This window comes from Electrona antarctica, assembly GCF_951216825.1.
Source record: "Electrona antarctica genome assembly, chromosome: 8".
In the NCBI taxonomy this organism is placed as follows: Eukaryota; Metazoa; Chordata; class Actinopteri; order Myctophiformes; family Myctophidae; genus Electrona; species Electrona antarctica.
In genome coordinates, this window is record NC_136789.1 from 25,279,287 (window position 1) to 25,305,574 (window position 26,288).

Genomic DNA, 26,288 nt, shown 5'->3' on the forward strand with positions numbered 1-26,288 from the left:
TTGTTATAATTTAGCTATTGAAAAATAGCAGATCTACAAGCTCATAGCGCGCCACCGAGTGACGCGCTACGAGCTTTGTAGGTCTGCTATTTTTGAAAAATCGTGGAGGATTTAGAAGGATTTTTTAAAATTTTGAGGTCAGGCCTAAATGGGTCAAATGATAAGGGACAATATCGGTGGCACCCAACTGTACATGATATAACGTCACAAAGACACCTGGGTATTAACGAAGCACAGAGCGCTTGAGAACACAGATGATGAGGCCGCAAGAGACAGGCATTTGCGTTTCATGTCTTCCTCGCCGTAAGGCTGTCTGACAGAGCATGACACTCACTATTTAATGAAATACCCTAAGAGAGAGAGTGGAGCTTTGAGGCCCTAGGCTAGGGTCTCTATAGGCCCTCTATGCTGTAGCCCAATGGACCGTCAACTGCAGTGTATAGCCTAGTAGACCAGAATGTTGCTAGCAAATGGATTTAGGAGAAATGTGTCTTCTGTCAAGTATGTTATATAGCCTAAATCTGACATATGTATGGGGACCATTGTCTGAAAGACCACTGTGAAAAGGAAACTCAGGAGTAGTAGGCTACCGATTTAATAATGTATTCAACTCCACAGATAATTTCTAAACTAATACATGAATGTTCAACTCATAAATACACAATGGCTGTGCTCATAAAACGAAACATGGGCCTACAGGGATTTGTTTCTTTCTGTGCAGTTGTGCAATAGCTGTGTACTAAATGGCAGCTATGATGGTAAAGGTATTTGAATTCAAATCAAGAGCAAAGCACCCTTATTTGGGCTTTAACTTTTTTCTTCCTGAATTGTAGCAGTTTCTTATAAACAGTGTTCTGTTATTCCATCCTCCTCGCTTTCAATAACAAAACAGCCTAAAGGCACAACCAGTAGCCCCTAGAGGCCATACTACTCCTCAAACCCTAAACTCTAGCCCACATTTATTGTGCTAGGGAACCCCCAGAAGAGATTTGTAATCAAGTTTTCAAAATTATTCTATATTTTTCCACAATAGATTTTTCTACAAACTAGACATGTCACGTTGCAATGCGTTGTGAGCTTTTATACCAGCTATTTTTGAACAGCCAAAGTATAAAAGAGGGTTAAAGTAGTTAAAACTGCTTCCGATGCTGCATTAACAAATCTTAGTGGGAATGCCCTGGAACCCCTAGGGGGTCCCCAGGCTCCACTTTGAGAACCACTGCTGGAAACTGACCCAAGGGTGACACAGCAGTATCAAGAAAATATGTAGGGTTCATCGTGGAATCTGCACATCAAATTATTAGATATATTGAGTGAAATGTTGGCATTTTAGCCTGAGGGTGGCACTAGAGGATAGGTCATGGGGTCACTTAGTGTTCTGTGAGTGTCATGGCAATTTTACTTTCTGAGATAACTTGTGTTGTGTGCACTTAGACATTTTAGACTAAGGTTAAGGGAAAAGTCACCCAAATCAGTAGGGGCCATCCATCAGGGAGCTCAGTGAGTTGCATGGCAATTGTGTGCCAGTGTTTAAAAGGGTATCTTTGAAAAACAAAGAAGGGTCCCGCACACTGTCAGAAAACTTGCCAAAAATGTTGCTCTTTATTCAATGTTTCGGTCTATTCGACCTTCATCAGGACAGACAAATGTCCTGACAAATTGTGTGCCAGTGGAAATGTTGGCCTAAACCCAGGGTCATGGAAGTGCAGATAAAATCCCATGGCATTTCTGTCAGTAATTTGTTTTCTCATTCACAATTTGAAATTAGGGAGGGAAAGGAATAGAAGGTGAATTCATTTTTTTTCCCAATGTCATATTTATTACGTATAAAGCACTTAACCACATGACCAAATCAAATTATTTGGTCATTGTCATAGAATATCATGAAGCTACCTGGAATGGAGCCATTGTTTATATTTGGTAATGCTGAATACAAAAGAGAGAAGAACCTCAAAGCGCAATACAAGTTGTCATCAAGACAAAAAGGCACAGAAGAAGCCAAGAGAGTAAACTCTGTCTGATCCAAGAGTTTCATCCAACATAATGAAAAACAAAACGAAAAAAGAAAATCAGATTGATACAAAAACAGCCAGTCACCCCCACCACAGCTTTCACCAAATGTATAACCCCAAGAAATGGATGTATTCAAGAATACAGAGAGCACATCAGGCTTGGTCATTACTATAGCTTGACCTTTACGGCTTCTGTAGATATGTAGCAGTTCATGATACCAGTTTTAAAAAATATGAGACATGCATGCACTTCCATAATAGGTAGAGGGAATGTTTGGGTGCTTTGTTTGAGATGCCACACCTAAACCCCTCCCCTCCCACTTCTGTTTTTGCCAAGTCAAACAGATATACAGTATTAATAAAGGAGTATGGTATTGCGGAATGCTTACTTCTTCATTAACATTTGAGGATATAATTAACTTATCAGTCTGAGTAAAAATATGTAAACAACCTTGCAGCTGGAAATATCCAGACATAAGAAAAGAAAAACAGCATTTCTATACATTATCAAACATTTTTGCATAATTGAGAAGTAACATACCAAGTTGTTTTCTGTAACACAATGCCCGTGTCCTTTTAGGAATGTAACATTTTGGGCTTACCTTAAATAACAAGACAGCATATTATTCTTCAGTACATTACAAGAGGCGGGGGGGGGGGGGGGGGGGGGGGGGGTTACCAAGATGAACATTTTTTTAAATTTGTTTGGAAACAATCAAGGTGATATTTTCATCCTAAAATTGTTACTTCTTGAAAAATATCATTCCTTCAAATAGGGGATTGGGGGGGGGGGGGGGTGTCTCCTTCATTCAAGCAAATGGCTGGTAGGTGGGTATTTTTTATCAAGCGCCACACAAAACACAGCCAGTCCATTATGCTCGCTTCATTCCTCTGCCCATCAAGCAGGCAAAGACCGTCATCACCAGCTTGGGCTTCACTTCCACAAGGTCTTCTGGGAGTGCGTAGACACGTGCACCAATCTTTCTCGCCATAGACACAGCATATCTGTGAAGGGCGTTGAGATTAATGCATAGAATAACAATGCATTCACACATTGTGTTGACCATTTAAGCCTGACACGTCAAACGTTGAAATTAGCCAATCTACGCATGGTCGGTGTGTTGTGAGCTTGTAGATTTACATTTCCCTATCTATGCAACACCAGTGTATGATGTGTATATTTCTGACACGGTACGCCCACAGGTTAAAGGAATAATTCACCGGGTGTCTGGGGCTAGGGTTATGGTATCCTACCCATAGTTATATATATATACACACAACAGAGACGTCACCGGATTTCTCCTCCCATCCACTTGCATTGAGTTGCTCACCCAGCGCATCTTCTGGGTTGGAACAGAGTGCATTCTGGGATGGATTTGGGGAATTTTCGGCCATACATGAACGTCCCGAGCCGAAAACATGAACGAGTAACGTGCGTGTGTGCGATATATATATATGGAATATGTGCGATATATGGCAGATGGAATGTCGGGAACAGGTTCTGCCATATATGGAGATCTAAGGGTTTGAGGTCAGATGTAGAGTTGCTGGCCAATATTGATGACATCAGGGTCACTTAATTGCGACAGCAGGTCGCATTTACTATGACATCAGGGATCTCCATCCCTGATGATGTCACGAGACCTGGGCACCATATATGGGGGCATTCCCATGTATGGGGATTATGAGTGAGTGACTGACGGGAAATGTATGATTTCATAGTAAATGCGACCTGTGGTCGCAACAACGGACACGCTGTGAACCATCCCTAGCAGACATGATACAAAGTTATGAAATCATAACATATACATAATATTGATCAGGTAAGCTGTTAATATCTTACTTGGCATTGTCCAGCTTGTCATCATCCGAGAGGCTGCCTGTCTTTACGAGGTCATAGGTGATACTTCCAGGTTGGATGGCATCTATCAGGTCAACCACTGCCAAACTGCTACTGATCTCTTTGTCCTGCCGAGCATAGAGGTAGATGTTAATCCACTCCAGTGATAAAATACACACAATCATTATGAATGGGTTTACTGAATAAATACAGTGAGATATTGGATTTGTTAAAACTTCAGAGAATGTGCCAATTTGTTTTTATTATCGATACCTCTAATATCTCGAATATGCAAGTGAGTTATACAGTAACAACTTAATTGTATCATGATAAAGTTAAAATGTAATAAACTGATACCTGCCAGGTGTTCCTCTGGAGTCGCATTCAATGATTAACTATCTCTAGATAGTCAAATAATACCTATGCGACCTCAGTTAAAATTGTTTCACAAAGTCATGAGAAAACCTAATCCAAAGAGCCATATACACCCGACAAACCTTGAAGCTTGAAATCTTCGTAGCTTTCCCAGCCTCAGACAATGTCTTGTTGACCCATTTTACAATAATGTCATCATTTGCTTTCTGTCCATCTCCCAAATCCTCCAGTACATTCAGTGTATATCTGAAAGAGATAAGCATGTTTAAAATTTAACAAAAAGGATTTGCACATCCACTAAGTCAGTAAGAATACAGGTCGAAGTAGCTTATTGTCAGTATCAGCCGAGCACTGAGGAAGTCTATCCCTTTTACAATGCGCTAGGACCCCTGGGAGATGGATTGCTCAGGTGGAGAGACACACCTACAGAACAATCGGCTCCCAGGACTTACGGGTTACGGCATGTTTTACCAAAACCATGCTACTAATAAGCCAAGCTCGAGTACCAGGGATGAGGTATTGAACCCAGGCCAGGACCTTGTCATTCAAAGGCGAGTGCATCGATCAACAACTGACTGCATTCACCAAAATAATAATAAACCATGATATATTGTATAGTGCAATAAATGTGTTCTGCCTGTGGGAAATTATGCTCCCGTTTTCTTTGTATGATCTTGATGTATAAAAGAGTCAAAAGGACAAACAAACCTTTAAGTCATAAATAATGCTGATAACAGCAAAGCAACTGAAAGGCCTGAGTTATGAGTTTCAGGTCGAACAATATACATTTCAAATCATAGTCACACCTTGTGGGTATGCTAAATGGAGGCAATTTATTGCAGTGTATTTTGGTCTCCAAGGAAATTATGAATTGCAACATGGTGGCCAATTAAGTACTCTTTAACTGTTGAGAACAAAACAAAATTGTTTAATCTTATTTCATTTGAAAAGTGATTATGTGCATATATATAATCATTGCCGTATTACCTTCTCATCAGCTGCCACACCAGAGCAAGAGTAAGGGTGGCATTGCCATCGTTCAGGTCCTGCCCGCCAATGCCAACAAGGGAGAACTTTGCCGTCGTCTTGCCCAACTCTACTGCGTAGTTACAATTCTCCAACTAGGAGCAAAAAAATAAAATCAGGGTTGATTTCTGTTGTAATGTTCTTGAAATGGTGTACAGAGGATTAAGACAATCATGTGACAATGGTTCACCTTTTTCATGTTGGTTCCAATCTTGGGATATGGTGGCTTGTTAACCTTGTTCGTCCAGTCAACGGGTACTTTAATCTTCTCATACAATTGAAGGATGACCATAGCATCCTGTAGGTCTCTACAAAAGAACATTGAACATGGAACATTTGATAATCATTAACTTCAAACGACTACTAGACAACACCTATAGTAAATACAGTGCTTAAATAAATAAAAGATATGCAATATGTTACTAAAAAGGGAAATTGTGAGCTAGCTTACCCATACAGATGATTTACATGTGGGTTTACCCCCAGGGAATTCATCCAGTTTCTGAATGTTCTCTCTTCTCGTGACTCACCTAGGGAGAAAATAGAGAGGACAGGAGAAGTTAAATGGTCATTCAAGAATAGGAGTATGACAATCTGGCATCAAAATCTGTCCACTAAGGAATCAGAATCAAATGTAAAGAGTTCTCAGTAAGACAGTAATTTGTCTATGTCATTGCACCAATCCACATTTCTTTTAAAATCTTTAATGTGATGGTTAGAGCCATTATAATTCGGCATACAGAGTTGAAGTTTATCTATGGGGACATCAATTTCAGAAACTGACATTAAATTAAATTGCTTGTGTCCACTTCAAGGCCTTCTGCAACTTTTTGCTCACCTTCCAGAAGTCCCCAGTCAATGTCCTCATTCTCAGGTTTGGTTAGAGCTGGATATTTGTTGAACAGATTGGCCACAAAGGCCAGATTGAGTTTAGGGTTGCCACTGACGACATCCGCTGAAGTGACAAACTGGCGGCAGCCCAGCCTGTCCGCTTGTAGCAACATGGCCTCTGCCCTCTTCAGGTCATCTTTCTCCTGGAAAACACACAGAGCATCGGTTCAGGTCAGGGATGGATCGTAACTCACACAGAGGCATTTTCTATAAAGTCTGGTTCAGACCAAAGATCTGTGATGTGACAGAGCTGTTTTCAGCCACATTTAAACATGTACAGTGCACTTACGCTGAAGCCTGCCATGCTAATGTCTATGCGTGGCTGGTCCTCCTCCGTGCCTTTAGGGGAGATTTGGTTCAGGAGGTGGAAATATGCCTTGGAGTCCTGAAACAGACAGATGAATAGATAAACAATCTACCGTTTGCAACAAAACCTCCCCAAAATATTAGCATTTTTTTCACAGCTGCAGTAAAGTTGAGGTTCTCAACTTTGAAGCCACACTTTTTGCTGCCGAGTGGCCAGACACTGGAAAAGTGCCGCGACGCTCGTCTCCATAGACTTTGCATTGAAAATCGACGCTCAATCAGAACGTGTCAGTGTTAGGGCCGATTCATACTCCTATTTTACCGCTGTTTCGGCGCTGTAGTGCCGAAATGATTTCGGCTCGTCAGAAATTTTCAGTAGCACCAAAGAGCCGACTTTAGGACGGTACCCGCCCCCCCGAACCTCAAATGACGTCACATTGTAGGCTCTACAAAGCCGAACCGACTTTTATTCGGCTCTAAAATAGGAGTATGAATCGGCCCTTAAGATGCTGTGTGAATTGAGTGTTAGTTATTAAGATCTTTCACAAACAGAAAAAAAGTTGCCATACTTTCTATCCAACTAGAAACACTGTGTAAACATTACAGGATTTCTATTCCAGCAAACAATCCTTACTGAGTATCTTGTTGTCGCTAGAGATATAATTATGATTGTCACAGGAACTACAATTGGTGGTTTCAATGTTACTGTAGGTTTATATCAGCTTTAGGATAGGAACTCTGATCTCTTGGGGAGTTACTGTTACTAATTCAACAGCTGCTTCAGTCACCCAGCTGAACTGTGAGCAATACAGGGAGAACACTGCTGTGTTTGTTGTGTCAATAGGGACAAACCATCAGTTACAGAGGAAGTAGAAGAGAAAAAGCAGAAATGTAAGGTAAGCAGGGCTCACCTTGATATCAGAGCTGAAGTTGTTAATCTTCTGCCAGCCAGCATTGTCCAGGTGGAAGTTGGCCCAACGCAACAGAAGTTCTTCAGGCGACAGCTTCATCAGATCTTCCAAGGTCTCTCCATCTCTTAGCAAGGCTGCCAATGCTGAGGGTGAGATGTAATGGTTACACAGCCAAACCATTAGTAAACCAAATGACCTGCCTGTACCTTCGGGGTCGGCTCATAATTCCGACCTCCCATTATTCAGATGAAAAATGGGCCATGTGAATAATGAAATGGCACTGTTACCGTACCTTCATTCCTGCTGAGCTCGATGTCAGCAAACAGGCCAATCTTAATGATCTGCCACAGAAGACCCAGCACCAAATGAGGCTTCCCCTCCCGCAAGTCTAGAGCTCCAATGTTCACAACATGGCAGCCAATGGCAGAGGCAGAGTTCAGCGCCAGGTTCAGATTTTCCTATAAGATAAAAACTATTAGCTGGAGGAAGTTTCAATGAAAGGGAAAAAAAACATGTCACATATTTTCCTTTGTACTGACCTGTACTGTAAACGGTGTCAGCTTTTTCTTATTTATGGTTCGCTCGTCGATCGTGTCTGGCACCGACAGGTTGATCATTTTGCTATACAACCACAGAAAGGTAAACAAAAAGGGTTTATGACTATGAGCCATCTAAGCATATTATGATGCTGGTATTTGCCATTTATACAGCTCCTATCAGTAGGGTGCCTAGGCAACAAAGTCATGATTTTGGCTTTGAAGCACACAATAAATCTCACCAGAGTACTATCCCATCTCCCACGGCCGTGAACAGAGAGTCTGCGTTGGGGTCCATTGGCAGGACATGTTTGCAGTCGTTATCATTTTCCAGAGCAGTGTTGATCCAGTTGACGAATGCAAAGCGCTCCTCCTCTGCAAGGATGCAATATTAAGACATCATTTAGCCAACAAAAAAGAGCAAAGCAAGCCATTTTTATATATGCAACGCCGTCCATTGTGATGTCTCAAAGGAATTACATTGAGAAAGACATTTTCATTAAAAGGACCACTTCACCACTTTTCAACCTATCTTCATATAATAGGTCCTCACTAATAATCATGATAAAATGGCACGATTCTTTTCTACTCGGTCTGTGTCTCATAGGAGGGCTGTGGGCAGTTTAGAAACCGTCTTCCAGTGACATCATCATTAGGCAGATTTTTCTTTTATAAAAATAATGTATTATTGTGAGAACGATGGCTTCCATTTTCGCATTGCAACTTTTCAGGACTAGAAAGACTGCAGTTTCTATTAGCTTGTATTCCCCATCGATGATGTCACTGGAAGGCGGTTTCTGAACTGCCCACAGTCCTCCTATGAGACACAGACCGAGTAGAAAAACATTGCGCCATTTTTCCATGATTATTAGTGAGGACCTATTATATGAAGCTAGGTTGAAAAGTGGTGAAGTGGTCCTTTAACAATGACATGACAATGGCCATTTTGGTCTTACGCCACGACATGTGTATGATATGGGCAAAATGGCCAATGGGAGAATATGGTCAGTTGTCTCTAGTATACTGTGCAATACATGGTGTTATTTTTCAGGAAAACATTAAGCCCGATTTACTTAGATGTGCGCAGGACGGTGTTGCACATTGAAAATCGACACACTGTGATCTAGAATGGCTATTTTCAGAGTGTGGTAAGATGCACACAAGTATGACTCAGGCTTCAGTGTGGTGTCTTACCAGAGAAGGAGTGTTGCGTGCCTTAGTGTGGTGTCTTACCAGAGAAGGAGTGTTGCGTGCCTTCACTAGATTGACTCAGGCTTCAGTGTGGTGTCTTACCAGAGAAGGAGTGTTGCGTTCCTTCACTAGATTGACTCAGGCTTCAGTGTGGTGTCTTACCAGAGAAGGAGTGTTGCGTGCCTTCACTAGATTGACTCAGGCTTCAGTGTGGTGTCTTACCAGAGAAGGAGTGTTGCGTGCCTTCACTAGATTGCACAGATGTTCCTCCTATGGCGAGGATGCCTTCTTTTCTGTTGATGGCCTTTCGGAAGCTTTTAGCAATATCACTGCTTTTCAGTTCTTGGAATATCTGTAAAATAAAATAAAATGATGCTAAACTGTATTCCACGACAATAAAGTCAGAGTTAAATCTAAAGGGAATATTCATGTTGATAATGTTATTCCGTAAGGCACCTTCCAACCCAAGTGATAAGACATGTTGATAATGTTAAGACATAAGACATGTTGATAAGGTTATTCCGTAAGGCACCTTCCAACCCAAGTGATAAGACATGTTGATAATGTTAAGACATAAGACATGTTGATAAGGTTATTCCGTAAGGCACCTTCCAACCCAAGTGATAAGACATGTTGATAATGTTAAGACATAAGACATGTTGATAAGGTTATTCCGTAAGGCACCTTCCAACCCAAGTGATAAGACAAGCAACCAAGACATGAAAGACATCCAAAGGTAACTAGAAATACTGGACTTTGATTTGATTTATTCAATTTCTAGCAACCGTCTTACATTGAAGGTTGAAAGACAATTGACTTATTTCCACTGTGGGCCCCATACACAAAATCGAAAAACATAGCCATACATAAATAAAAAACAGTACAAGTTTTAAAAGGCGCCTAAAACTATTTACAAGTACTAGCAAATAAAATGCCTTAGCTTCTTTATTCAAACAAGACACGACAATGGGAAGGCATATATATATATATATATATATATATATATATATATATATATATATATATGCATTTCTGTTTTTTTACTCGAGTACCGAGTATCGAGTACCAGCCCTAGAGGCCTTATTGTATTATTCAGGCCACAATGAGCTACTCAGCCTGGAATTTTGTGACTTTTTAAAATGATATATATGCACCACAAAACAAACACAAGGCCACAGAGTCTACGCTTACGTTACTGTAGTTGTACACTCGAGGAAGAGGAAGTAACCACAACATACAATGATGGCTTGGCTTTGCGGTCGCAGACGATTGTTTCTTTCAAAAGTGTAAATGTATAAAAGTTCCTACAGTTGTAGCCCAGATTGATGTTTATGGATACTGACCGATTTAATCAAGAATGTACATAATTAACCGAAGAGACACATTGTGTTAATTATAAAACAACTTCTTTTAGCAACTTAGCCAACCAAACAATAAATAATGCAAATGCATTTGTTTTTTTCCCTTAAAGTGGTCATACCCTACATAACTGTGGTTTAAACTAAATAAGAAAAAAAGTTGAAAACTCCTCACATCCCTAAAAATAGTAAGATTACAAATGAACCCACCACACCTCTCCTTCCTCTAGCGGCTAGCCACTCTCCAGATGTCAGTAGGCACATTCTGAACAGGGATAATAGTGCAGAGGAAATTCTTATATTGCATTACATTTATTATTTATATGTTTTTTAATTTATAAGAACAAATAGCTATACAGTCTCTTATCCTCTATTGATTATTACTAGTAGTGGAAACAACCAGCATGTCCCATTTAAAAATGTCGACAGTGGGGAAATTCTGTCCTACATTGTGTTTGTTATGTGTAGATTTAGTATTGTGCTACTTGGTTTGCATCTTACAAAGTGAATAGGAAAATAACCACTTGTACAGCCTCATCAGTCAAAACTAACATGCCAAAGTGACGGTGCAGTGGGATTGTAAGCTGAACAAACAGATGCATGTAGCATGTTGTTGACATGGGGAGGTACCTCAGTGACAAACATAATGAAAATTGTCAGTGTTTACCACTGCTTGACACTGGGTTAGTACTTGGTTTATTTGATTGGCCCTAATCAAATACACCCAAGGTGGTTCTAGGCTCTCTACATTATTAAATTGGCCTAAAAGTCTGATACATTTGATATTTTTGAGGGGCTCCTATATACAGGTTTAATGTTTGTTTTTAGTTCAATGTTTGTTTTAAAAACACCATGGACAATTCAGGGAAAATGTATGTCATCTTGTCCCCAACACAAACTTAAATTAAATGCCATTAACAATAAAGAGAATTTAATGTTTGTTTTGTCACCGTTTTTTACATTACCATTACATCACCTAATCATAGCAACATGAGTTACTTTAATATATTAGCGCCCCTTAGTTTTTAACGCACACAATGAGTAGAGTGAAGTATGTCCTAATATGGACACACGGTCACAATGGCTAATATCATCCACATCTGACAGAAGTGACATTTTTCATGATTAATTAATGTTATGAACTAGGTATCGAGGCCCACATGGATTTAGAATACCCATAGATTATTAGGCTATGTATAATGAACATTTTAAATGCACACTATAAATGAAACCATTTTACAGAGATCTCCTGTACTCATCTGGCAAATATTTGCCCAATACAGTATGTGCTTGTGCGTCTCTAATTCAGGATTCTGATAAGATCTTTAAATCTACACTTTTTAAGGACCTCAACTACCGGTACACACTTTGAACACTTTTCTGTCATGGTAGATGACTATCATTTTGTGTAACGTATATTATTTGTTTTGTATATATCTAACTTAGCCATTTTTCAGACGTGGGTGTTTGTTTAAAAAAAATGATTTCCCAAATGACTTCTGCAGTAACCGTCTCTTTCCCCCTCCACCGATCATTCCATTACTGTGAGACATGGAAGTTATGAAAAGAAAAAAACTGCTGTGGTCCTCTTTGGTGACTCAGCAGGCAATGGCTCATGTCATGATATAGACTGTAAAGTATTTGGACATTTTAGGGAAAGAAAAACAAGTAACTGGACATTTTGAATCCCACTACAGAACAACACTATACGCTTCATGTCCAAATTATTGCCCTCTCATCACTGGCGAAACAAAATACTGGAACTCACACCACTTTGCTGACCTCATTTCCTCATTCCCCATGTGTGCGCATGTGGAGAGGGGTGGTGGGGGTTCCATGCTATTGTGCACAGAGGGAACACTCAGTGGCTAAAAAAGGTGCTTTCCACACAGTGGTCTCACTCAGCAGTAGCCAGTGGTTCCTTTGCCAGACAAGGAACCAGACACCAACCGCCGACAAGGCATTTCTGACCAATAGGTGAAAAACTAGTAAAACCAGATTTGCAGGCAACAAGTTTAACGGAATACCAACAGAAGGAGTAGTGAATAACTTAACATACCGATACAAACTCGTCAAAGCTGATCTTGTTATCTTTGTTGCGATCCAGTTTCTGGATGATGTCCCGGACCCGGTAGCCAGGCAGGGGGACGTTGGCAGCTTTGAAGAGCTCATGGAGTTCATCGTCACAGATAAATCCATTGCTGTCCAGATCTATGAGAAGCCAGAATATAATGGTAGAATAGTCAAAGAAGGTACTACAGAGGCTATATAAAACACATGTTGATTACCAATGTTACCATGCAGACAAATAGAAACATCCTACAAAGTCATAGTAAAATTATATGCCTTCCAGATCTATGTGAGAAGCCAGAAAATAATGGTACAATATAGTCAAAACAAACAAGATACTACAGGCTATATAAAACAAATGTTAATTACCAATGTTACCATGCAGACAATAGAAACATCTTGATAGTATGTGATGTATGATGTATGTGATTTATTGCCATGCTTTTGTTCTTGCTTAATGTAAGTCACTCTGGATTAAGAGCGTCTTCTAAATGCCTAAATTGTAAATTGATAGTAAAATGATATGCCCCCCCATCTATCTAATAATACCAGAAAAGAACAAACTCACCAACTTTCCCAAAAGCTTCTCTCAATTCTTCCAGCTCGTCTTTTGAGATCTTTCCTGCCATTTTCATGTGATTGACCTGAAGTGGTCAGTCAGAGAGAGGTGTAGGTCCTCTAAAGAGAAAGAGAGCACAATGTCAGAAGGACACAGAGAGCAAACTATTTAGGCCCAACAGGCTAGGGAAGATAAGGGCACTTGTCCTTGTGGGCTGGATGCACCAGTTTCTGTTACTACTGGGAGGGGGTGGGGTGGTGGGTGGGGGTGGCGGCTTACATTGTAAAACCTAACAACTTCTCGTCATTATAGTATATAAATGGCGATCACAAATCTTCCAGAACACTCAAATGCATAAATAGGAAAACAAGGAATCAGACAGCTGGGGACTTTTGCCTCTCCCAAGATCAGTTTCAAGCCAAAAGGAACCACCTTGCTTCTGCACGGCTCTCAGACCAAAGAGAGAGACATCTGAACATCACATAAGAACAGAAATTAATTTAAATTAAGCTCCTCCGATCATGTTCTGGTCTAGATTTAGTGGAACAGGAATGCAGCGGGCCTGTGCAGACTCAGGGGTGTGCTGCTTTCTCATTCAGGTTACTCCTTATGCTAAACTGGAATGATAGCATTCCTCTATGATAAAAGTGACACACAACAGGAAAGGATCTGACTGCATAGTCAAGGAGCATAGATTCTCAAACAATACAGTGTTACTCTTACTTTGAAGTCTGTATGTTATAAGCCAACCTTTTATAACAATGTTTTGTCTGAGCTATCGCATCCATAGACATAAATTATCAAATTATAATAAAAACAACTCCGGCCAATCACAATTTGCAAAAATAATTACTGAAATAATAACTTCCTGACTGATACATTTATCCATATAATTTGTCAAAGCCGAAATCAGTAGTGGATGCTCAGAAACATATATACACATAATGAGGCAAGACAAGAATTCAGACTTCAAAGTATGAGTAAGCAGTCAAAACTTACATGGCCCCTCAATGGAATGAAAACCCAGTCTGGCTCAAAGAACAACAGAGATTCACAGTTTTTGAGGGGCGCTATTCAGCTATAGTGTAGATTTTTATCCTAACACAAACATTAAATGCCATTGACAATGAATGGAGAATTTACATCATATGTGTCTCACAGTGTCTGAGCAAATCGGTATTTTTGTCCTACACAAACATTAAATTCCTAATGACAATGAATGGAGAATTTACGTCAGATGTAGACGAGCAAATCGGTATTTTTGTCCTACACAAAGATGAAATTCCCAATGACAATGAATGGATGATGTATGATGATAAGAGCGCCTCTCACTTCACACAGTGTGATTTTTATACCTGCCAACAGCTACAGCTCTGGCCAAATAGTAAACAGACATGTCACATCACATGAGGGTCTGTTGATATAGGTCAGATAAAGAGCTGGGAGACAGTGCCCATTGTCCCACAACAGTGCTAGATCTAAGCAAACTAAGTACATCCTAATCCCAGATCTCACAATCATTCCAAAATTGAGTACCACAGACGAAAAACAGTCTAAGTCCAAATTTCAGACTGACCCCTCCACGAAAAGGCCTTGTTGTCCTGAACCCTTATCTATCATTTATATATTATGGATCAATAGTGTGGACTTAGACTGTTATTCGTCTGTGGTACTCAATTATAGGTAAAGAAAGAGAGCTCTAAAGTCAGATTATATATAATATAGCATATATTATATAGCATAGTGAGTTATATTAAATGTTTACTTCTCAGAATTCTTTGATAAATTTGAGTAAGTTGGCCATTTCTAACCAAAGGCATCAATGGAACACATTCAATCAGAAAAACAATGGATAAAGAAAAACGGACTAATTACTATTAATACACTATGGATAGAGGATATGATGGTTCAGCATACAATAATAATACAAAAGGCTATGAAAGCATTACTGATGAAAACAAAACACTTTGCCTCACAATTACTCAAGGGAGTTTCCCCAACTCCCATAATAACATCATTACTTTAGTTTAGACTGACACAGCTATGTGCAATAAAGACTACAGTCTATGTAATCACATAGGTGATAATGATAATCTACAGTCTAAAACATATTTTCCCACACTTCACTCAAAATAAAAGAAAAGCGCTAAAATATTTTCAAAACAACTGCAAAATGTTGCTAATTTATGGGCAAGTACAAACCCCTAGCAAAAAAGCTTGGAAAGTGACGTGTGCCAGCCACTAGGCCTATATTTAGCTTGATTTCTCCAGAAGGATGTGAAATGAGACTGCAGATGTCGGCCAGGCTACAATAAAGGACTACAAACATTACCTCATTTACCAACTCTTGTCACACCCTCGACGGAGAGAGAGGGAGAACGGAGGAGTGGGGGGAAAGGGGGTTAAGTACACGGAGCACAGGGCACAGATGGCAATAGACAAATGTTATGGGGTATCATTGGTGGCACTGTCAGAAGAATAGAGGGCTTGTGTCGCATTCATAAACTGTGGCAATCAATCTCCAGAGACCCTAGAAACCAAATCCTGAACGTTAAGACTCCAAAGACAGTTGCTGTCACGACAGCTGAATGAGGCTTGCTCATGGAACAGAAACATTCTTGCACACTGCAGTGCTACATGCAAAAGGTACTGTAAGCTATTGGTGGCAAATTCAGATATCATAAGAAGTAGCCATGTGCCGTGAGGCAATGACAGTGATAGCTCTAAGCTCTTACAATTCAAATTTCAAATATTTACTTAGATGTCAAATACAGAAGTAAAAAAGCCAAAGCTCTGTTGTAACAAAAATAAATAACAGACGATCAGAGCTATGCCGTTATACTTCCTTGCTTCCTAGCGTCCATCCTCCTATAAGAAAGTACCAGCTTTAATTACTACGCCAAAACAACACATCAACACCATTTACAGTTATTTAAATTTTTGGAGGGGTGTTCCCAGATGGCAGAGTAAAATTTGAAGAGCCAACAGACCCCGCCCTGCCTATGCTTCATCCAGAGTAACATGGGAAATATAAGTAACACAAATAGATTGGGCACTCTTCCCAAGTGTGGTCAAGTTCATGTGCACACACCCAACATAGTCTGCAAGAACATGGACATTTTCAGCCCTGTCAGAATCACCCGCAGATAGCTTCAAAGCCTACACACTCCATAACACAGGCCTTTCATTTCCCTTTAACTTCAAGTGAATAGGCACAACAAACCACACCGACAGGTAAGGCAGCAAAATATTTCAGTTTGCACTACTCTGAATTATGTCATTCCCCACCCAAAGAATAAGGCGTGTTTTAGGCATATATGGAAAGGAGGAAAAGCAAGGCTACCATGCCATGGACACTTGGTCATGTGCCTTGTGGTGAATATTCAAATCAAAACACTGAGGTGGAACCGTGGAACCCTCACCATCACTAGCAACTCTTTAGTACATTCATGAAAATTTGCTTTTTAACATAAGATAAACCTTTATTGATCCCCGGAGGCAATGGTGTTACCAGTTTTGCATGCAATGGAGCATGTAACAGTCGCCTGCATTGGGTGACTGGGGTGTAAACAAAGGAATTTGTTTTATATCCATCAGAGGAATGTCATCAGGCTGGTTACCGAATTCCTAATAAAGCAGGCTAGGTTGTTTCAACTTCAAACTAGAAAAAGTGCCCTTCCGGGCACAGGTCTCCACCAGGAGGATAGGAGTGTGTGTGATGTTTGGCAAAATGTTTAGGAGGATGTTTTTTTTTATTTGTTTTTGCAACAATTTTCTTCATTTTGTTGAGGAAATGCAGAGCCAGATCACTCATAGCATCTCTAAGGATAGAATTCTGGATGAGCAGGACATGTGCAGCATTTTGTACAAAACGGGCCACTCCTGAAAACTTTGGAAGGCAATCTTAGCCAATCAGTGTACAATCTGAGAAATCCAACAGACTCGTCTTGATCACATGACTACAGAGATCATGTGTACCGTTTGCCATTTCTTCATACGCCTTTGATGGCAATTGGATGATTTGAGGCATTTTGTTCCAAAAATGTGTTTTGCAAAAATCAGCCTGTTGGTGGCGCTATAACAGGCCAATGTGAAAAGGGTGGGATATATTCCTCAGCCTAGTAAGAAAATGTGTGAAAGATTTCACGTAAATTGCATGCTGCGTTCATGATTTGAGGCTTTTGTTCAAAACGGGGCAATCTTGCAAACTGTGAAAGCCAATTATAACCAATTAGGATGGAATATGAAATATGGGACAGATCCAACTTGAGCACATGACCATAGAGATACTGTGTAACGATTTGTGAGATTTTTGAACAGAATCTGGAGGAGTAATATCAAAAAATGTGTTGTACAAGAGTCGGCCTCCTGGTGGCGCTATAAAAGGCAGATGCGGAAAATGCAGGTCAAAGGTTTGTCCTCGGCCTCTGGGGAGTGTGCATGCAACATTTCACGCAGAACGGTGCAGTTTTAGGTAACAAATGTGAAAAGCTGCCTCATGGTGGCGCTATAACAGGCCGTTCTGGAAAATGTGGGGCAGAGGTTCATCGTTGGCATCCAGGGAGTGTGTGTGCAAAGTTTGGCATCGACCGGGTTAACGGTGCCGGAGATTAGCTGTTCACAGACGGACGGAAGGACGGAAGGACGGAAGGAAGGACGGACACACACACGGACGGAGTGCAAAACATACTCTCTCCCCATGCCTTCGGCCTGGTGGAGACAATAATCCAAATCCACAAGATGTGTTTCCATTGCTACACCTAATGATTTTATAAAAAATATCTATACTAGGTAGGTAGTAGGTACTGTCAGTGACCTACTAAGCTTTGATGCTGTAAACGCCGCACATGTGCACAGGAAGTCCACAATATAGCCCCATAATAAAACACATTTAAAATAAATTAATGTTTTGTAAAACAGGCAGAAATAAAATGGAAAAACAATTAAAAACAGAAAATTATTGAAAGGCCTGCACAGCTGCTTGTGGAGCCATCCGGATTGAGTAATTTTATATATGTGATGTATTCCCAATGCTTTTGTTCTTGCCTAATAAATCGCTCTGGATTAAGAGCGTCTGCTAAATGCCTAAATTGTAAATTGAGTAACAAATTTCAACATGTGGATTAAATACTGACAGAATGGAGTGGGGCAACCTGTCCAATCCCATAGGTAAATTGCACTTGGGTGTAAACCAATGTTATGCAAGATCCTTTTTTCCCCTGACAGTCTAGAATAGATTCTTTCCAGAGAGATTTTGTTTTTTCCTGCATGCATTTAGAACATTACAGACATTCTTATACAATGAGAGGGCAGGGCATAACCTCCAAACTTAGATTGCACACAACAACTGGACAAACCATAAACACACAAGCAATTAATGATGTCAATGTTGGTGTTGGCCATCTGGCAACACATGGCCAATACAACTGTTGTAGATGGGACAAATGACAATTTTCCTTGGCTTCAATAGAATGCACCATACATACACACATACAGCTAACAGCCCTACTGATACCAAGAGCTGGTCCAAGTCCAATCTATTTCCCTAGAGAGGATCTACAGAACAAAAGGGGGGAAGCAAGAGTCTATAGAACAATGTTATCAGGAACCAATAGTGGTAAGTGATGCATTAGGAGAGAGGATGGGTGACTGACTGTCTAGATGAGAATTGTATCGGATCCCTGACCAACAAAAAAAGGAGAGAGAGAGACATATTTCTTCTAGTACACAGTATACACAGGTTTTGATTTACTAATTCACAGGACAAGAAGTGAAACATTAAGCACCTGACTATAGAGCATGTGTAATGCATTAGATAGACTACTGTCTGTGTGTGTACACTGTACACTGTGTTTTGAGGCTGGCATTCAAATGGCTACAAACAGGTGCCTTTAGCTTCCTTTCAACACATGCATTATTTTTGCCCCCCCCATTGTTGGTCTCTGCAAATAACCACCCCCTCCTCCATGCACTTGCATTCAAATTCATCAATGTTGGAACAATATAGACCTCGAAGGATTACTCACTTGAACCATATGACCCAAAGCCAAAATATGTACTAACAAAGGCAACAGTAACATACACTATAAAAAATGAGTCAGAATGAGATCCTAATTTAAATAACTGACAATATTAAAGTAATGCCTTATTGTCGTTTCTTCACAACAATGTTCAAGGCTAGCAAAAATACAATTAGGCACACCTGACCTGACACCTTAACTATAGGTAGGTACTACTTCACTTTAGTTTAAATTACATTGCATCGCAGACTAGTAGTTGGCATCAACCGCTCCTACTCCAGAGTGTCCATGTCGCTGTTGTACAAGTTGCCACTACATCAGTCTGTCTGGACATGAATGTTTAAAAGAAATGCAGGCTCCATCTGTAGTACGGCTTAACAAGCCAGTCTAGTAAAGAAACGTAGTTCTTGAAATTCTCGCTTTTAGTGGGTGGGTCACAAATATTTTACATTTCTGCGTTTTAAAAGTGTGGATTTTACTTGGATATCTATATGCTGCAACATTTAGTATTCATTGTAATACAATGATACAAATTCCCATAGGATGTCTTAACCTGGGTTAACTCCAGGCAAAAGTTGGCTGGCCGCCTGGCCCCACAGAGGAGTGGAAATAATTTATTACAATACATAGACGATGTGGTAGCGTCGCGAACAGAGATGAATAGGCTACACACAGTGAAAGTGCTAGCTGGGCTAGCAACGGACATGCAGGAAACTATTCCCGTGTAACAGCAGTTTATCACTAAAACAAACAAATGCAGCCATGGCCGACAAGTCGGATCACACCACATATTATAACAAGACAATTTTCTCAAAAAGGAAGAAGAGTATAGCACACATCAAGGCGCCACTTCATACTCACTTTCTGTGTGCGCCTTAAATTCCAGACAACGTCCAGACTCCAGTTGGACCGGAGACGTACTCCCTCATCCACGTAGGAGCAAAAAAAAAGTAGAAAGAGAGACTGGAATGTTGTTCACCCCGCCCAGGCACTGACGTGACATTTAGGTTGGGATATTACGTTTGTCAAAAAATTCAATGAAGACATGATCTGACTCCCAAGTCCAACACATCCTAAAACATTGCACATCAATGCACAGAGAACCTCATTGGTAGCCTGCCCTCCTACTACATACATGCCCAGTTCCACCCATGCTTGGGTAGTCAGTAAAGCAATATAGCCTACCAATAAAAAGTGTGTTGTGTACCCAAAAAAACTTGAGTTAACTTTTCATCTATCAATATTGAACTTGGCAAGGTTAGTAGGCCTATTAACAGGGAAACATCTGTGGAGGAATTCTTGATTTTGAACTTGATTGTGCCTTGACCTTATTATTATTATTAGCCTTCTGATCATTACATTTTTATGAAATCCATTCTCGATTTTGATGACCCAAAACTAAGTCATGACCTAATATCGGGGGCAGCTCCTGTTCATTTCAACAGTGAAAATCTGTAATAAACAAACAAACAGATACTGATTGATTGATTGATTGATTGATTGATTGATTTATTAACAGTTTGGAGAATTACAGTACATTTCAAGTACAACTCAATACAAGACTGTTAACTGTGGACGACACCATAAAAGCATTACACTTGTTATAGGGTCCACCATGTTCAATTCATCATAACATTTAGAGGCGTACAAATACTACTTCGTACTGATAGGACCAATTACAACACCCAGTATGACAGTAACAAAAGGATGTAAAAATATAACAGATGTGCTTATAGCTACAAAATAAAGCTGTTTCTAGCTGTTTTAACACATTTTTCGTCCAACCCTATATAGGCCTATGTCATGAATACTTATAGTGTTTGAGCATGATAGAAATATATATATGTTGTATATATATATATATATATATATATATATATATAAAATAGGCTACATTTCACAGTGCTTCCACCTTGGTTGACTTGCACCTGCTAAACAATGCACCATATTTTGAATTAAAAAATTACGTAACATTTAAGGTGAAATGTAACACGTGGCATTTCTCTCCAGCCCGGAATGCTAGTTTACAGTAGGTCTCACTCCTACTCATCTTAAAACAATGAAAACAAAGTGAGAGTGGGATTCATTAGTCTACTCATTAGTCTCCTCATTAGCAACCTCATGGGGCTCAAGCCTGCTTCTGTTGGTGCATCTGCCTTGTTTTCAAGTGATATAAAACGTCCTACTCCTCTTGTTGTAAACAAAGGTCTTGCACGGTGGTCAGGTCCTGTTGAAGGGCTGTGCCGTTTTAACCACCCTCTGTGGAGCCTTGCTTTTGGATTTTGAGCATATTCCATGCAGACAGTGATGGATACTCTCTATACACCTGTAGAAGTTGTAAGGGAGTCCATGCTGAACCAATGTGAACCATTTCGGCTTATGGAGGAAGAGGATAGCCATCATCTCACCACCTTGACAACAGTGTCTGTGTGGTGTGACCGGGCCCAGGTCCTTGTCGATGTGAACCCAGAGAAACTTATGAGCAGGCTACATTAAAACAGGCTAAAAAAAAACGTCAGTGATGTTACCCATGTTTTAAATGGCGAGTTTGTACTTCTGCCCTCTGGGAGAAGATACAAAGAACCAAAGTGGAAGTACATCAGATTTAAAAAATCGTTTGTACCAGCATCAACTAAGATGTTGAACGAGGCTCTGAAACAGCAGTAACTGTGTGAGGCTAGATTATCCACATCATGTGTGCAATTGTGTAATGTTGTGTCTTCCTCTGTAATGTATTTTTGTTTGTCATTGATGTTTTATGTGTCAAGTCAAGTCAAGTCAATTTTATTTATATAGCACATTTAAAAACAACAGCAGTTGACCCAAAGTGCTTTCCAAAATAGGTAGACCGTAGTCTATCACAGTGCAATAATACAATGTAATACAATCGAAAGAAAACAGGCCAAAACAAACAAAATAACAACAAAAACAAAACAATGAACAACAATAAAAACTAAAAACTTCACACTGTATTAAAAGCCAGACTAAAAAGGTGTGTTTTCAGGTTAGATTTAAAAATCTCCAGGGTGGGGCTAACCTTGATGTGGGTTGGAAGATTATTCCAAAGTATGGGACCAGCTACAGAGAAAGCCCGATCGCCCGATCACCTTTGATGTGCGGCTGTAGCTGGGGTGAAAGCCCAAGACAAATTTCCCTTGTGGACAATAAAGTTTACCTTGACCTTGACCTTGAAACTTGAAGCCACTCACTCTCTCCACTGTAGAGGAACCATTGATGTGAATAGGGTGTGTGCTCACTGTAGCTTCCAGAGTCCACAATCATCTCCTGTGTTTTGCTGACGGTGAGATAGAGGTTGTTTTCATTTTTAGGGCACTCATTTCCTGTAGTCTCATCATTGTCAGCAATCAGGTCATCAACGGTGGTGTCATCACATCAGCAAACTTTATAATAGAATTTGGTCACACTGTTGCATGAGTAAACATGGATTATGCTACAGGAGGGGGCTGAGCACACAGTCCCAGGGTTGAGTCACCTGCGGTCTGCCTTTCAGGAAGTCCAGGATCTATAGCTCCACGGCACAGGGTGATGTTGAGTCCTCTAGGTCTCTCAACTTGATATTCATCAGTTCTAGGTGAGAGAAGGAAGTGTGGATCGTGAAACGCGATGATGATTCATGATGACTGGTGTGTGCAACAAGGTGGTAGTCATTATGGCAGAGACCTTTTGTTTACTTAACAGGGATGCTCTGGTTTGTAAAGACGCCTTCCAGCTGGTTTGCACACACCTTAACCCTAGAACACTAAACATATTTTTTGTTACACCATCAGGTCCATCACTAAATACGGGTATATTTTACCCAATATAAAATATTACATAAAAGATATTTCTCATCAAAATATATTGCAGTACAGCAATACATGGCAACTTGAGGTACTCTTCTTTAATATTTCATCATGACTTTTCACATCATCATGGGGGGAAAAATCGGTGAAAAACGTGCATATTATTTTTAAAATATTCCTAAAAAACTTCTCCTTTGGTCCACCCATTCCTAAGACATGTGAGATTGGTCCAGTGAAGAAAATAATAAAAAGGGGGAAACAAACCTACCTTCTATGATGTCACTGAGCATCATGAAAGTACTGAAAGATCCACAGACCTCAGACATCAGCAACATTATTAAATTAAAATTCATGAGAAATATAATCGTCCGGGTGAAAATCACCCATGTTTAGTGTTCTAGGGTTAAAAAGGACCACTTCACCACTTTTCAACCTATCTTAATCATATATAAAATAGCACAATTTTTTCTACTCGGTCAATGTCTCATAAGAGGGCTGTGGGCAGTTCAGAAACCAATCTTCCAGTGACATCATCGTTAGGCAGATTTGTTTTTAAATATTTAGATTTTTATTATTGTGAGAACGATGGCTTCCATTATCGCATTGCAACTTTTCAGGAATAGAAAGCCTGCCGTTTCTATTAGGCCGGCTTAGCGGTCCAGGCACCTTGGCTGGTAATCCAGCATTACAGCGTATCATGGGTTCGAGTCCCGATCCTGACGAACTTTGCTGTGTGTCTTCCCCCCATCTCTCTCCCCGTTTCCTGTCAACTTACTATCTATCTATCAATAAAGGCAAAAAAAGCCCCCAAAAATATCTTAAAAAAAACAACATTTACTATTCTCTGCCTATCGGGTCGCAACTCGAACGGCCCTGATTCGGCTAAGCGAACTTCGCAACGTTCAACACAGCAACTCGCTTGCTTTAGCTTGCTCGGTGGTGTCTCACGTGGCTCTAGTCCATAGAGTTATACAGTATATAAACAAGCGCCCCATCGGTGTCCATCGACTTCCAGGCTCAAAAGGCCTCTCTAACCACTAAGCTAGGGCCGCTCCTCAAACTTCTATAGAAAAACAAATTATGCTGATTTTAGTAACATAATTTATCACTACACAAGTAGGCCTATTTCATTTGGAATTATGTACACATCAGGACAACAAAGACCTTACTTAATTCCGTTTGGACTTGGTATTGGCCTACCGTATGCTATTATTAACCTATTACTGCCGGTTAACTACATGCAGTTTGCACATACTTAAGACACTCACTCGAACCCCTGTGATGGGCCATTCCATGTCCTGAAAAGTAGACGAGAATGGCTTCACAACTCTATGCATCACCTCAAACCTGCTCACCTGGACCTGGATCAGGTTGGCTGTACTCTCGAGACAGACTGTTGAGTCCCATCAATTCAATGGAAAAGAGGGCGCTGTTTCTCCTTCATTTGCCGATGGGTTCTCAGATTGGGTTGGCTGTGGCCCCACACTAATGTGTTCCAGTCCCAGACACGGGCAGGATGGCTGTCCCAGGCCAAACAAAAAAAAACATTACCCCTGCTCACTGAGGCTCTGTGTTTGATTGATTGATTGAAGTTATTTATTAACAGTATGCACTATGCAGAATGGGTACATTACACTTGTTTACAACAGGGTCCACCATTTTCAATTCATCAGAACATTTAGAGACGTACAAATATACACTTCTATATAAAAAACTTGAAATCATCATATAAGGAGGTAAAAGGGGAAAAAACATATACAGTAAGGGGAAAGGGGTGTGTGTGTGTGGGGGGGGGGGGGACTCAGATTTTACAGGGGCCACTTTCGAATTGCAGCCGTAGGTAGGTGCCCTTTGTCTTGATGGCTGTTGGTAGAGCGTTCCACATTTTGGTGGCATAGGAACGAAATTAATTTAGAACCCTTGTTTGTGCCGAATCTGGGTTGCACTTGCACATGGCTTGTTGAACTCCCTCTGGTGTTGTGGATGTGGACTTCGTTGACGAAGAAGATACAATATGCAGAAAAGGTTAAGCAGCCTTCCTGGTGGAAACCATGCACCGTTTCTGAACCGCAGTGGCAGGGGGGTTGGACGTGACCTCATCTCGGAGCTACAGAATGAGCGTAGGGACCGAGGGCTACGGAAAGATTAGCCTCCAGGATGGAACCGAATACCGAAGAAGTCGCCGGTTTACCAATTCGTCTCTCTGCCTTGGGAGAGCTCTGGGCGAGCTCTCCCGCCCCGGGGCGACATGTCTGGCAACATGTCCGGACTTTCGGGGACCTTCGCGGCGACATGTCAGGCGAGTTGTCCGCACTTTTCGCGGTGAGTCGGAAAACCGGCGACTTCTCCGGTTACCATGGAACCTAGGTAGGTAATTTCATCTTTTCAATCAATCAATCAATCAATCAATCAATCAATCAATCAATCAACCAACCAACCAATCAATCAATCAATCAATCCTGGTTTTAGCCTTGTAGCAGTTTTTGTATTGACCTGTACTATCGTTGAAATGTACCCACCATTATACATACTGTGAATAAAATGATCAGACAATCAATCAATCAATCAATCAATCAATCAATAATACCTAATTTGGTCATGTGGTTTCATACTCGGGGTACAGCATTTCTATTGAACAACAGGGTGCAATATCTCCATCTAGTGGGCACTGGGCAGATTCCTAGGATCCTTGGCTCCTCGAGTCCTTGGATGATCCTCGAGCACTCGATCCAATTCCGGGTCACAGCCGGAGGACGGGTTGCGTTGTTGCGTTGGAGGCGCGAGCCGAGGTCCATGGCTACATTGGCTACTTGGCTAGCCTAGCAAGGGGAGTACGCGTGAAGAGAAAACCCGTCTCGCTTGTTGTGGTTTATCCGTCATTAGATCATGCAGCGGTACCACCATAGTATGTAAACAAAAAAGGATCTGAGACGCGAATCCACCGTCGGCCTGTCTAATCTCTCGAGATGACGGAAATGCTGAGGTAAAAACTAAAAGTAGACGTTACTATAATTATTTACTTAGCGGCATGATTAGCTAGAGCTAGACGTTAGCATTTGTAGCTAGCTACACTGTTAAATCAAATGCGTGTGTTTCATACGGTTTCTGTTAGTTTAGTCACAATCTTAGTGTATACTAAGTTGTATAGTTGTATGTGTTTAAACACACTGGGGTGAACAAATCGGGATGTTCATATATATGGTAACAGTAAAATGTAAAGAAACCATTGTTCTCTGGAGGAAATCCCCGAAAAACAATTGTGAACTGAAACTGTTTTATCTCTCTATTGAGCCGAAGGATGGATGGCAACACTGAACACCAACAAGCTTTTTAATTTATCAGACAAGATCTCTAAATGGCTGTCCCCCTTTCCTAACGGGGCTATGCTAC

The 26,288-nt window shown here is 40.6% G+C and overlaps 2 protein-coding genes across 2 annotated transcripts in view; one reads left to right on the plus strand and one right to left on the minus strand.

The window, feature by feature from the left end:
• Nucleotides 1-1,792: 1,792 nt before the first annotated feature.
• pls3 (plastin 3 (T isoform)) lies at nucleotides 1,793-20,193 on the minus strand. Its single transcript, XM_079507679.1, has 16 exons — nucleotides 19,957-20,193; nucleotides 13,085-13,192; nucleotides 12,506-12,657; nucleotides 9,311-9,440; nucleotides 8,140-8,272; nucleotides 7,901-7,982; nucleotides 7,654-7,819; nucleotides 7,362-7,504; nucleotides 6,434-6,529; nucleotides 6,092-6,287; nucleotides 5,705-5,783; nucleotides 5,444-5,561; nucleotides 5,215-5,348; nucleotides 4,350-4,473; nucleotides 3,856-3,980; nucleotides 1,793-3,017 (listed from the first exon to the last, which is right to left on the minus strand). Exons 2-16 carry the CDS (start codon nucleotides 13,149-13,151, stop codon nucleotides 2,885-2,887), a joined length of 1,878 nt encoding a protein of 625 aa, XP_079363805.1. The 5' UTR covers nucleotides 13,152-13,192; nucleotides 19,957-20,193; the 3' UTR covers nucleotides 1,793-2,884.
• A 5,381-nt stretch (nucleotides 20,194-25,574) lies between these two features.
• The window catches only part of atrxl (ATRX chromatin remodeler, like), a 33,863-nt gene continuing 33,149 nt past the window's right edge, over nucleotides 25,575-26,288 (plus strand). The window contains exon 1 of the mRNA XM_079507677.1: nucleotides 25,575-25,881. Coding sequence (XP_079363803.1) covers nucleotides 25,865-25,881 — 17 coding nt within the window. The 5' untranslated portion in view covers nucleotides 25,575-25,864. The remainder of the gene's footprint in view (nucleotides 25,882-26,288) is intronic.

What these genes read in the sequence shown, in the direction of transcription:
- pls3 (XM_079507679.1), bottom strand. Translation starts at nt 13,151, where the DNA reads ATGAAAATGGCAGGAAAGATCTCAAAAGACGAGCTGGAAGAATTGAGA. An exon ending in TGACTGGGGACTTCTGGAAG is followed by an intron (nt 5,784 to 6,091) that starts GTGAGCAAAAAG and finishes TTTTCTCCCTAG; the next exon opens with GTGAGTCACGAGAAGAGAGA. An exon ending in GTGTGGCAGCTGATGAGAAG is followed by an intron (nt 4,474 to 5,214) that starts GTAATACGGCAA and finishes TATCTCTTTCAG; the next exon opens with ATATACACTGAATGTACTGG.